This window comes from Vigna umbellata, chromosome 3 (assembly GCF_029865625.1).
Source record: "Vigna umbellata cultivar VRB3 chromosome 3, Vumbellata_1.0, whole genome shotgun sequence".
NCBI lineage: Eukaryota > Viridiplantae > Streptophyta > Magnoliopsida > Fabales > Fabaceae > Vigna > Vigna umbellata.
This window is the reverse complement of record NC_142167.1, coordinates 22,560,469-22,574,799: the sequence shown is the minus strand read 5'-3', so window position 1 is coordinate 22,574,799 and position 14,331 is coordinate 22,560,469. Positions and strand designations below refer to the sequence as shown.

The 14,331-nt window shown below is 30.7% G+C and overlaps 2 protein-coding genes across 2 annotated transcripts; one reads left to right on the top strand and one right to left on the bottom strand.

The window, feature by feature from the left end:
* Nucleotides 1-5,403, top strand: LOC148201959 (serine carboxypeptidase-like 40). The gene is made up of 7 exons (XM_088109845.1): nucleotides 1-450; nucleotides 2,244-2,351; nucleotides 2,453-2,727; nucleotides 3,768-4,019; nucleotides 4,127-4,335; nucleotides 4,858-4,963; nucleotides 5,139-5,403. Exons 1-7 carry the CDS (start codon nucleotides 72-74, stop codon nucleotides 5,298-5,300), a joined length of 1,491 nt encoding a protein of 496 aa, XP_087965971.1. The 5' UTR covers nucleotides 1-71; the 3' UTR covers nucleotides 5,301-5,403.
* Nucleotides 5,404-6,006: 603 nt separating this feature from the next.
* LOC148201958 (ubiquitin-like modifier-activating enzyme atg7) lies at nucleotides 6,007-11,218 on the bottom strand. The gene is made up of 14 exons (XM_088110669.1): nucleotides 10,921-11,218; nucleotides 10,500-10,717; nucleotides 10,183-10,374; nucleotides 10,033-10,087; nucleotides 9,826-9,920; nucleotides 8,981-9,170; nucleotides 8,782-8,881; nucleotides 8,501-8,645; nucleotides 8,269-8,427; nucleotides 7,983-8,171; nucleotides 7,620-7,811; nucleotides 7,431-7,546; nucleotides 7,146-7,302; nucleotides 6,007-6,353 (listed from the first exon to the last, which is right to left on the bottom strand). Exons 1-14 carry the CDS (start codon nucleotides 11,039-11,041, stop codon nucleotides 6,186-6,188), a joined length of 2,097 nt encoding a protein of 698 aa, XP_087966795.1. The 5' UTR covers nucleotides 11,042-11,218; the 3' UTR covers nucleotides 6,007-6,185.
* Nucleotides 11,219-14,331: the final 3,113 nt, after the last annotated feature.

The window sequence follows — 14,331 nt, the reverse complement described above, 5'->3', positions numbered from 1 at the left end:
AGCCCATACCATTCTCAGATTTCCTATATATATTTGCCACTCTTCTGAGTGATTCTCCACAGAAAGACACAATGGGCAAAGCAAGAACTTGTTGTGTCCTTCTTCTATCCCTTCTCACTCTTTCATTCTTTGTGCCTAAAACCTCTGCAAATAAGCAACTTCAAACTCTTAACAAACTGCAAAAGTCCATGTTTTTCAAAGGAATTTCACAAACTGAGAGGACTGAGTTTGAGGTTGAAGAGGTTGTTCTGGACGGCATTGTCGATTCTCAAAAGGGTCTCAAAGAAAAAGACAGAATTGGAAGACTCCCAGGGCAACCCCAAGTGAGTTTTTCTCAGTATGGAGGCTATGTGACTGTCGACAAAGTTGCTGGTCGTGCCTTCTACTATTACTTTGTCGAAGCTCAACGTTCTAAACACACACTCCCTCTTCTTCTTTGGCTCAATGGAGGTAACCAACAACAACCTTAGATCTAATTCTTTGTTATTCTTACGTTGTTTTTCGATACTACAACATGAAGATTTTGTTAAAAGTTCAGCAGTTTTCAACAATGAAAGGTGTTGTGCTATGCACTCAAACATGAAAGCTCTGTTAATTTTGTAGTTTATCAGTTTGAACGTTTTGCAAGTTACACGCTTTAGTCTAAGTGTGTGTGAGCCATTGTGTCCACATTCATGCACATGGAAATGTTTTTCTGCCTCCAATTCTTGCTATTTTAAGGGACACATCACTCACATTCAAACAAAAAATGCCAAACAAAATTCACAAGAATCTGGTCTGAGCTGCTTGCTAAATTCATTGCTCCATTGCGATGAAAGTGATGTAAATCCGTCAATTAAGATGAACTATAGCAATGGCTCCAAATGTGCCACCAACCCTACATGAACATTGTAACCACACATAATTTTCAATGTGATTTTTTCACTGAAACTTGGTCATCGACCGAAACAACGTGTTCAACAAACATTAAATATCGTTAAGATAGAATCTCTAAACTTAACTTAATACTGTAAAATCGATTTTTAAAATAATATTTTCACTCACTTATATGTTATAAACTATAAATATTCACTTTATCTTTAGAAATTTCTAACAATTTAGAAGTTACTTTCAGCCTAGCTACATGAATCACGTGAACTCGTTGAAGAAAACATCATTCTAAATCCAGTTATTTATGTCTTTCAAACGAGATTCATGGTCAATTGATAATTAGATGAATTGTTATATAAGCATTAATTAAGTAATTGGAGTGTTTAAATTAATGAGCTGTCTAAAAATTATTGTTAATGAACTGTTGTTGGTGGAAAGAGAGAGACCTGAGCTGTCATAATAGTTATTCTATTCACTAATTATATCAGAACAAATGGTTCATTCATACTTCTCACTTGTGATCAATGAAGCTGTTCAAATCCCATAATTCAAGCATCTAGACGATTTTTCATTTATTGTAACCATTTTAAAAAGATGCTCTACCAATCATTTTTTTTATTTTTTGTTATTTTTATGCAACATAAATATTTATTTATTTTTTTGATATGAAATTTAAAATGGCCATTTTTCACTTAGAAGTAAAATACCAATTTTTTTCAACACGATAGTCCATTCAAATTAAATTATTATATATATATATATATATATATATATATATATATATATATATATATATATATATATATGGTTCACTGATGTTTTGTCAAGTTGCGAATCATGTGCTTGTTTAGCTGGTGGGGTAACACCATGCTTTTTGTGTATGCTATAACTTTTTATCACGACACATTATGAATACGAGTTACTTGATAAAAATAACTTCCACCACTTTTTGGTTTATATTTATGTGTTTTTTTATATAGCATTTAATTATATAAATTGTCTATACAAAATATTTGAAATATTTTTAATATAAAATTTTAAAATTTTAAAATTTAATGTTTGTAAAGGTTAGAAACCAAAAAAAACTAATTTAAAATAAATAAATAAATCTTATTTTACAAATCAAAAGTCAGACCAATATGTTAAAATCTAAAGTCAGAAAATATGTTAAAACTTATTATATCGAAATTTGTTTTTCAATCGGATATATCTTTTCATCGACACAGTAAAACACTCAATTTTTTTAATCCATGTGAGATTTTTAATTTATACTTTAATTCTTAATAGTGTATACAACAAACATGCTAATAAGAAAAGAAATTAACCTAATTGCTTATTATTATGGTTTAATTATTTGTGATTTAACTTTTCAGGCCCGGGATGTTCTTCTCTTGCCTATGGAGCAATGCAAGAACTTGGACCCTTTAGAGTAAACAGTGATGGAAAAACACTGCACACAAATGCATTTTCATGGAACAGAGGTATACCAAAACAAAAAATTCTCTTTTTTTTTCTTTTTTTTTCATATACTGTAAAATAAAATGATAGTTTATCTGACTTGTGGCATGATTGGATTTTGAAGTTGCCAATGTTCTGTTCCTGGAATCACCTGCTGGAGTAGGGTTTTCATACTCAAACAAATCAGCAGATTATGCTTTGAATGGAGATAAGAAAACAGCTGCAGATAATTATTTATTCTTGGTGAATTGGTTGGAGAGATTTCCTGAGTATAAAAACAGAGATTTCTTCATTGCTGGAGAGAGCTATGCTGGGCATTATGTGCCTCAACTTGCATACACCATTCTCCATCATAACAAAAAGGCAAATAAAGCAATCATCAACTTCAAAGGAATCTTGGTATATGCATTATTCTCCTCTTTTTTTTTGCTGTTTTTCAAATTCAAATAGTTGTTATTGACCTATGTGTTAATTAGGTCTACAATATAATTGATGGCTCCTATATATTAGTCATGGTTTTGATGAATAGGCTTTTCCTAAATTATTGTTACTTTTCATGAGGGGGAAGAAGCCTATTCTTGTTAAATATTTTTTTTTTAATTCTTGTTACTTTTATGTTTTAAAATATATTAAAAAGAATTAAAATATATCAACATTAATTTTTTTTGTATATACTCAACATAAAAAATGACATCAAAGAAAAGATTTAGTAGAGAATTTGGACTTGAATAAGAGAGGTTTGGGATTGGGTTTAAAAGAGAATTTGGGTCTGGACCAACCCACTTTTCCTAGGGTGGGCCCAAGTTTATGAGCCGTGATTGGCTTATTAAATTGAAATAATGGAGTTGTAGTCCTTGGTATGAGAGGATAGAGTTGTATAATTTGTTGAGATAATGTTGTGTCACTAATGATGTGATTCTTTTATTCTTAGTGGGCTAAGAAGTAGATATGATTAGTGGTCCCTTAAGGCCTGACTATGTATGGGTGGTGCAGTAGTGTGGATTGGTCATTATTTGATTCATTTTGGCACCATAGCTAGCATTGGTTGAAGAATGAAATATCTACAATTTCATAAAAACCTAAGATTTTGTGCTTAAAAGGTCTTTTAAGAGGCTAGAAAGTATAAAGAGTATTTAAATTCTTTTAGGTCTTGTTTTTTAAATAATATATAATTAAACTAATGAAAGGATTAAGATATCATGTTAAAAAATAATTTTAAATTTAATTCAAGTCGAGTAAGGTCTCCACTTCACATACATATTATAATATTATAATTTGACCTTAATTTTAAAGTTTGCACTTCACTTATATATTATAATATTATAATTTGACCTTCACTTATATATTATAATATTATAATTTGATCTTATTTTTAATCGATGTGGGACTTTTAAACCTAACACACGGGACTATTCGTGTCTTTCTTTCACATTGTACAGATTGGGAATGCAGTGATCAACGAAGAAACTGATTCGCCAGGAATGTACGATTATCTTTCTAGCCATGCAATCATTTCAGATGAAGCAGCTTATATCAGTAAATCTTGTGAGTCCTCATCAAAGATTGGGAAAAGTCAGTGCGATGCAGCAGAAACAGAAGTTGATAATAACATTGGATATATCGACTTATATAATATTTATGCTCCACTCTGCAATAATACAAAACTCACATCCCGGCCAAAAAGATATTCTGTAAGCTTCAAATTTCAATCTTTTTTTCTTTCTATTTGTTGAATATCTGGTCCAACATGATGCACGAAGTTCACTGTGAAAGATTGCATTTTTGTTTTGCTCTGCAGATTGTCACTGATCCATGTAGTGAGAATTATGTGCATGCGTATATTAATAGAAAAGATGTTCAAAAGGCTCTCCATGCCAATGTCACCAATCTCAAATATGACTGGGAACCCTGCAGCGAAGTCATTACCAAGTGGGTAGATAGTGCTTCAACAGTTCTTCCAATTTTACATGAATTACTCAACAATGGCCTCAGGGTTTGGATTTTCAGGTAAAATCTTCATCCATCCTTCTCATAGTATTTGTTAAAACTTGCAATTAATTAATCTGTTCACAACCACTTTTAAAGAAGTATTTTGATCATTAAGAAAAAGAGTAACTTTTGTATTTATAAAAAAAAATTAAAAGATAAAATAGCGTTGAAATTGAAAAATGATACTTTGATCATATAAATTTTTTACGTTCATTTGACACTATTTTTTTTACATTTTCTTCTTTTTTTTTTCTTGAAAAAATGAGTAATGAATGTAAAATGATTATAAAGAAATGAATTTTTGTATTTTTTTTAAAAAAAAGAGTAAAAAGTAAAAAAAAGATAATATTAAATAAATGTAAAAATTTTATGTGTGTCAAATTATCATTTTTTTAAAAAAATACAGAAAGTTTATTTTTTTATGACTATTTTATTCTTATACTATATATCAAATGAATATAAAAATGTATCATCGTATTATTATTCCTCAAAATAATAGTACTCATCTTCTAATAAGTAATTATCCATGTTGATACACAGTGGTGACACAGATGGAAGGGTGCCTATTACTTCAACCAAGTATTCGGTTAAGAAGATGGAGCTTCCCGTTGAAAAAGTTTGGCACCCTTGGTTTTCCCATGGAGAGGTAATACAGAAACCTTAGTTTTCCCTAACTTTTGAATCGGTGCAAATGCAATACAGCTAAAGATTGGTGTTGCATTGAAAGAATAATGATGAAGCGTGTAGCTGGTTTTAACATTTTTAATCATGCTATTTATAGCATAAGAAAGCATTTTCACAAGAACTTTGGTGTGACACAGGTTGGTGGATTTGCAGAAGTATATAAGGGAGGCCTAACATTAGCTACGGTGAGAGAAGCAGGGCATCAAGTGCCAAGTTATCAACCCGCAAGAGCCCTAACTTTGATCAAATATTTCTTAGACGGCACTCCTCTTCCTGGTCCTCCCAAAAGACATACCTAGTTTCTTGGAATCCCGTTTCCAATAATTATTGCTGTAATGTTTAATTTCAAGGAAAATAAATACAATTATAGTTGGGTTTATTGGATTCTATTATTGTTGGCAATCTTTCATTGGTAAGACTCTTGTAAGGTTGTAAATATCATTATATGCTCAAGCCGAATCTTGAAATAAATGGCATTGCACTAAAAGGGAAAGAAGTATATTTTTTTGATCATTGACAATTTTTTTAACATTTTTTTTATAATGGATTACATGTCACTATTTTATTGATATGTATATTTAAAATTAATCAATCACAAATTATTAAGTAAACTGTTGTAAAATAAATAAATTAAAGAACATTTTCACAAAGTTGGTATACAGCTATTATTTAGTTTGAAACTTTCGGTGTACTCGATGTTTCGTAAAACTTTGCCTTGAAGAATTGCTTCTAAATGAGCACGACCCAAATCATTAGACGGTTAATTACAAAATCCACCAAAACACAAGCAAGCGTCACTAAAAAGGGAGTATGACCTACCTAATAAGTGTCGCATAAACTTTGATTAATAAAGAAAAAGTAAACCAATAATGAAATAAAAATCTGAAGATGGTGTTTAGCCTCCTTCATTACAGCAAGAAACTGGTGATTAAGATACAGTGATAATGGTGTTGTAAAATAAGATAGTCATAAATGTTGCCTTCTCAGATTTAATTTTTGCACGTATTAAAAAATTACCGACTGGTAAATTCATAATAAACTTGAATTGTTCACATTAGTGAATATACAGTTATTACATGAATTCAGTTTTGTACATTTGATAAGTTATGCCAGTATGGTACTAAACCATAGCTAAAAAAATCATATAAATTGCACTAATTAATTTATGTACAACTGACTGATCGTTAAATTTCAACGCAGTCTTCATCCTCCTCGTCTATCTCCGTGTCCCAATCCAAGGTGGTGGCTGATTTCATCAACTCTGTCAGCCCAGTGAGATCCTCTAGGTAAGTAGGATGATTAATTGCTTGAAATATGAACTCCATTCCTTGGTTTCGATATTCTGACACAACCTGAATGGATGCAATTTAAAAATTCATGGATAGAGAAAATGGTGATGATGATGTTTGTTAAAAATAGCAAAAATTATGTATAAAATTAATCTCTCTTGAATATACACGTGTACTCTATTTATAATAAAAGAAAATATGATTAAATCTAAAATATAAATATGAAATAACAACAAATTAACTAAAAAAATAAAATAAAATAAAAATAATATATCTAACCATGTTCAACAACCTAGGCCAACAATATACCTCACGAACATCCATTAAACTATGATGCATGCACCTATGCCAGTGAAGGACACACACCACTACTCTACTAGGAAAGATAAATCTAATCAGTTCTCCGCGTAACTTTTCACCCCAAATTCCAGCATATTGATTATTTATTTGAGAGTTTGTCAATTAAATTACACAAAAAATATATTCAATAATTGGAATTAATACTTTTTGATAAATACAAACTCAAATCCACCTTCAATTTGTGTAATTCCCTTTTCCAATTCCATATTCCACTTTTTCCTCTGTATACAGAAATATTCTTCCACTTAGCACTGATTGATGTTAATGGTTTTAAGCTAAACCACAAATAAAGCTCGAAGAAATTTGAGAAAACGCCTTGGTCTAAATAATTATTCTTTTAATTTTTAACAACTAAAATTTAGGCAAACTAAGTTAAGCACTAAATCTTGTTAAGCACAGTTTCATGCCCAGACGTTATAGGCAACACATCCAGATCACTACTAATTGCAGAAGAAGCATTATCAAATAACTATACTATTTAGCACCCAGACTTACTGTATGACTACAGGCAGTGCAGCTGGCGGAGGAGTAACCTATAAGGGTCATTTGAGAAAATTGAGAAAGGGAGCCGCGAATCTGATGAGGTAAAATACCAAGAGGTTGCTCAGTAGCTCGATCGACACTGTTGTTAGTGTCACCTACTGCAAATATCCTGTGAAGGTAAAATTGACATCTCAATTTCATGATGGATAAATAAAGCAACAAATGGGATTTCCTCTTTGGCTCTCTAGTGTGATACTTCAAAATTCCTGTACATAAAATAAATGTTTGACGAATTACCCTTGAGGATGATGCAAAATCCCGATTAGAAGTTCAACTGCAAGGGCTGAAGCAATAGGAGCCAGCCCTGGTCGGGTCACTGTACATTGTTGGTCCAATGTACGGTTGGATGTTGACTGCAGAAAGCCATTATGAATTAGTTATAATGCATTAGTTCAAATATTATACATAATGCAGCACGAAAATTACATCGGTAGGTGCAACAACATCACTGCAGAAATAACAGCCCAGTCTATGCTTTCCATTTGCATCATTTACTGGCATATCAACCGATGAAGAATTAATAATTTCAGCATTCAACTTGTGGGCCTGACTTAAAGGACCAGCTCCATGGCGCATAACCAAGAAACTGTCAAACCCTAGTGCAGCAGTAATGGTAATCTGCAAATTGATGAATAAAAAGATACATAAGCATATTAGTTAAGGATACCAAATCAAACAATAGATTGGATAACAATCACAATATATACTTCATCTTGAAATGTGAATCAAGTGCTAAGAAGTCATATAATTAGTTAATCCATCCCCTTAATGAGAATAAACTGATCCAACCTTGTTAGTATTGGCACAGAGAAGTGTTGGCAGCCATCGACTTTCCCTTGTATCGGTTAACAAAAAAACTGAATCGTGAGCCTCAATTAAATCACGCAACCTTTTACAATCATCAAGCACACTATCGTGTTCCTGGCTTTGTATGGGATGTCCAGGCATTGGTATAGCCATAACAATACCTTCTGCTTCCTGAAAATGGACAAAATGCATGTAGTTTATGTGAAAAATACGATGATCAGATCTACCAATTTAGCATCAAGTGAAGTCTTATGGATTAATAATTTACCACTGCTGGAAATATCCGTTTGAGACTTTCAACTGCTGCAGTAGCTTTAAATTCACCACCATTAAGACAGTTATCCAAAGTATAAAGAGACTGCCTCAATGGGTTAGACATAGCCACCCTACCATTGTCAACTAGAGTAATTTTTCGAACACCCCATGCCTGCAAGAAAACGTTTCTTCCATTATCACATATTGAAGGATAAGAATGACAATATGATTTTCTCAACACTCACCATAAGCATGCGTGCGACCTGGCATCCAAGTGTGCCAGCTCCAAGGAGAAGACACTTCATGGAAGATAAGGCATTCAAGTCAAGAGATGGCAAAGCACGCCACCTCATAAGCTTTAAATTCAAATCTGCAGCAGATATGGCCAATCTGAAAAGAGAAATTAAAAACAATAATACAAAACTATAGATTTATTGAGAAAATAAGAAGACATTTTATGAATGGAAAGAAGAAACAAGTAGAAGGGTGGGCAAGAGATATCAGGGAGAGAAATGCAGGCAATAACCTGGTTGGATCCATGGACTGTGCAAGGTTTATACACCTAGAAGCTTTTCTCCCCTTATTAAGTTCCCATCCAACTGCACTGGGCACTGTGTCTTTCCACCCTATAAAGTTACTCCTTCCAAGTTAGAAATAAAATGAAAAAAATACAAAGTCATATCAATAAGCAATAAGTGGTTACACAATACACAATGAAACTTTACCTTGTGGAACCGTTATCAATGCTTCACCAACAAGAGACAACTTCATATCTGCAAAACCACGGTTCTCTCTGTAGCAGAAAAATTGAATTGAGTTGAGATTCCACCTCACAGAAATAAGTGCTAAGAAGTTGCGAAGAGGCCATCCAGGATTCTTTGGGAGATGACATGGATCATAAAATCCAAAAAAGATCTGCCAATAGAATCTGGTAAATTTCATCAAAGGACATCTACTGTTTCACATTCAAAAAGCAATTTTACAAAGATTACATTCAACTGTCTTCATTACCCTTTGGTCCTTCTAGTTGGGCTTGTATGCAATTTTGGTTCCTCAATTTTCATGCTAATGCACTCCCTCTATTTATAAAACTAAGAAAATTTGGTCCCCTAGTCAACTTTATTCTACCTAAAATCTTCATATTCTCATTTTCTACTTAAAATCATTACAAATCAAATCAATTAAATCATCTTATAATCAGACTTATCAACCAAATTAAATTACACCAGAAATATAAAAATAAAACTTATTTTCAAACTATAATCTTTCATCTTACAAAATCATATAAGTTTTAACAAGTTCAACCATATTTCTTACTTCCAGACTATTAAAAACATTTCATATAAAAGACCTTCATAAGCGCCCCAAATATTTGGATAAATAGTAACGGTATGAGTTTTTAAAATAGAAGAAAATCAACAAGGAGAGCAAATTTTCTAAACTTCAAAAATAATAGACTTGATTAGCTCAAAAACAAAATTGAGGGTCTAAAGTTGCACGATGTCCAAATTAGAAGAACCAAAATTCAATTACACCTTTAATAATCACAATTGGTGTTAAAGTACGAGACCTTGTTACCATTGCCTTGACAAGCTTCCCAGTCCTTCAGAAGCCTAACAGTAGCGCATGAGTGTTGATCTATGGTGACTAAAAAGAATGGGACATCTGCCAAATTTTTTTACTATTAGGCAAAGCATACCAAGTTAACAAAGAAACGACAGAACACATTAATTAGGTTACTTCCATGCGCTTTTTGAGAAAATTACGAAATTTATACCTGCTGTTGATTTTGAGCTGCGCCACTCGTTACACGCTGCAGAGAGGGATTCAGCCTAGCATTCCACAAAACAAAGAATGTTAAAATCAACAAAGATAACGTTATAATCCAACAAATGGTTTGGGTTGAGAATACTGAAACACAGAGTACCTCGGCTGCGCTGAACCACTGAGAAGCTGGCTTCAGATTAACCACAGTCGCTGGAGGATCAAGCATGAGAGCAGGGAAAGCAAACCAATAGTTGAAAGTCCACTTTTTCAGGTCAGCAAAAGAAATAACAAGGAATCTCGAAAGTACTGAACAGTCCTCCACAGCTTTTCCAGTTAGAATATCGTCCCATATCTAATTTAACACCAGCAAAAGGCAAACTCAAGTGAGATTAAAAAAATTGAGATAAAAAAAATTCAATTCAATTTATCTTCTCTAGCACTGTCGACATGAATAACGGAATTGAATATTATGTCTACCTTTGCTGCTTCTTTCTTCAGCAGGTCCTGCTTATCAAGTGCATGGAAGCTCTCCACAGTATTAGTATTGTAAAGTGTCCCCGGAACAGAGCACCTGTTCCGGTTGCCGCGGCTCGGTTCTGGAATTAACGATGCCTCGCTCAACTCAGAAGGTAAAGACTCGGATAAAACAGTTAAATGATTTGATACTTGAGAGTGAGAGCAAGGTGCATAAAAGCCTGCGATCAAGACACAGCATTCTGAGATGAATGAAGCTAATGTATACAACTCATCAAATAAGATTCACGTCACATTGCAGATTTAGAATTTGTAAAAGAAACTGAAAAATACAAAATACGCGCATTCTTTCACAATCTTAGAAGTGGAAACAAAGACAAAAATAGTTATGTTGACATGTAAATATGAAAGTAAAGAGATGAACCGAATATGTGAATTGGAGAATCGTCAATGCCAAGCTTGTTAAGCTTCAAGGAAGACAATCGGTGCCAGAAACCCTCGTCGACGGAGCTCTGCATCGGTGCGAATTGCAGCAAAGGCTCCATCTTTTGTTGTTTCTTCGTGATCGTGGATCTGTCGCTGCTTCGTTGGGTCCCGCTTCAACGATTTTCTAACCGATTTCAATTCTTCAATTTTCAGCAGAACTCGTCTTCGTGGTTCTGTTCATGGGGATTCGATCGCCCTCTTCAGTCAACAACGTAGCTGTTTGTTTTCATCGTCCAACAAAGAAACTTGTTCTACTATACCTGCTAATCGGCCCATATATAGGCTCGGTTTTTTTATGGGCCTTCAATTTTATTCTCTCCTTCGGCCCAATAGTTTAAGATGTAAGTACCTTAAAATACAAGTTTAATTTCTTATTTAGTGTCTACATTTTTACAAAATTCACTTGCCTCAGTACTTAAAATAATAGTGTAAATTATATTATATTTTCTGAAAATTTCCCAAATTACATTCACACTCTAATATTTATGTTTTTATGGTCATGAATTACAATTCAAACATCATAATTTAATGGTGTCACTTCTTTTTACGTATCACGGTTTCATCAATAAAATTCACGTATTATATTATCTGTATCTATTATTTTTACTATCTAGAAAAAATAAAAATAAAAAATTTACCGTTGTTCCATCTTGAATTGACTCACTCACCTCTCTGGATTTGGTGATTTCTTTAAAAATAAAAAATAAATTTGTATAAAATTTTAACAATGGGATCTGTAACAAAATCTCGGAGATATAACTCGTTTTAAATAATTTATTTAGTTCTTATTTCATTTTAATCCTTGTATACATCTATATTTAGGATTGAACAAAAATAACTGATCTGTATTGTATTATAGTTAATTGTACTATATTATACTTAAAAAAACTGATCCAGTTTTACTAAAAGTTTCAGTATACTATTTTATGGTTTAGTTTTTAAAAACTGAACTTATAACAGTTTCAGTTCAGTTAACTGTGAGAACTGTATCTACTCTTTCTTCTTCTCTAGTTCCGTCTTGTCAAGAAAACGTTATTTAATAAAAAAATATTAATAAAAAAATCGTTCACATAAAAAATTAATAATGAATTTTTTAAGACAATTTTTTTATCACAAATTTTTATATTTTTTTATCAATAAACATATATTACTTTTTAAATAATATTATTTTAAGTAATAAAAGTAAAATGTATTTTTTTAAATTTAATTTTATTAAATGATTAAGTAAAAGAAATCATAAAAGAAAAAAAGATTGTATAAAAAAAATAATACTTTAAATATATTATATTCTTTAACATATTATTAAATATGTAAAAATATGTTAAAAAAACTTTTAATGATATTAAAATGTGTGTAAGCGCACACACTAAAATAACTATTTATTTTAAAAATCAACTTACTTTAAAATAAATATCAATATTATTATTTTTAAATGATTTTATTTTACATACTAAAACTAAAATATATTTTTTAACGTTAAATTTATTAAATGACTATATAATGAAATATCATAAAAAAAATAGTAATATAGCAAAAATAATTAATATTATAGAAATATCAAATGAAAAAAAATTAACAAACATTTGTTAAGAGTAACTTTTCCATTATCATCTTTCACTGTATTATAATAATTAATAAATATTAGTTTAATTTTTACATAATAAAATATAAATAATAAATAATTGATTAATAAAACAATTTTATGAGGCAACAAAATAAATATAAATAAAAAATTATTTTAAAATAAAATAAGTAGATAAAAAGATAAAATAAATTATACACATATAAAAAAAATATATAAATAAAAAATTAAAAAAATAAATATAAAAGTAAAATAATATTCATGCAAAATAAATATAAATAAAAATTAAAAAATAAAATAAAATAAATAAATAAAAAATAAAATAATTTTCGTACACATATAATAATAAAATAAATATAAATAAAATAGAAAATAATAATATCAAATAATTAAAAGTTATTTTTTAAGACACTTATGAATAAAATAAAATAAATATTAAAATAAATTTCAATTAAAAAAAACATGTATTGTTATATTATTCAGTTTAAAAATAGTACACTTAAGTTTAAAATTAGTATAGGTAGTTGTTCAGTTTATATTGTAGTTTAGTATAATTTAGTATAATTCAGTTCAGTCGAGTTTGATAAAAGAAAAAACAGTTCAGTTTGTCTGAACTGATTTTAGTACAGATTTTAATAGTACACTACAGTTCAGTTCTATTTGCTCACCTCTATCTATATTTAATATCCCGAGAACTGAAAACTAGTGAAAATACATAAATGGAGACAGAATAAAGGTGAATTTTAATTAAAGAAACAAAAAACAATTGAAGTTTATACAAATTAAAAATTAAATTAATAATTAAAACTGGAATATGGTTAATGAATAAAAACATGGCCCTTGAATAAATATTCATTAATCACAACTTTTTGCTTAGCTTTCGATAGAATCGAATGTGAAACCGGTAGAATAATCGCGAGTTTAGAGCAATTATGCGAGCTTGAAAGTTATATATTTAATGAAATGCATCAAAATTAATGACAATAATTCATATATTTATGTTTTACAATATTTATTTTTACGAATAATATAACTATAAATTTTATTTATTTAGAGTTATATAATTTTGTAAACTTATTTGAATTAAGATATTATTTATATAATTTTTTTTTCATCTGAAGTAAACTCTTACGAGTCGAGTTTACGAGTCGAGTTTACGAGTCGAGTTTACGAGTCGAGTTTACGAGTCGAGTTTACGAGTCGAGTTTACGAGTCGAGTTTACGAGTCGAGTTTACGAGTCGAGTTTACGAGTCGAGTTTACGAGTCGAGTTTACGAGTCGAGTTTACGAGTCGAGTTTACATAAACTTTCGAATTTGATAACCTTGCATACTATTCATAGAATCACCATTATCAACCACCATACTATGTATGAAGATGAAGGAAAAAAATGTGAAAAGATGGAGAATGGGAAAATGATCAAAAGAACTGTAATTTCAAATTTTGCTAAAATGGCATAAAATACTATTCTCATAAGACGTTTGCTCCAAAATTTAAAACTACACACTTTTCTTAATTTTCAAATTCGTGTAAAAAAAATTGAACTTTCTTTTACTTTATGGAATACCAAGAGTTTTCAAACATAAATCCCTGTCACCAAAGTAAGCAACCACGAATCTAATCTGTGTTTTTCTAAAATAAATTCAATTAAAAAACTACACAAGCGAACCAATCCTCCATGAAACATTCATGCTTCATTTCATTTCAGTTCAGAACTTCAATTTACATTATACTTTTGCAGGCATCAACTTGCATGCATAGCTTCATA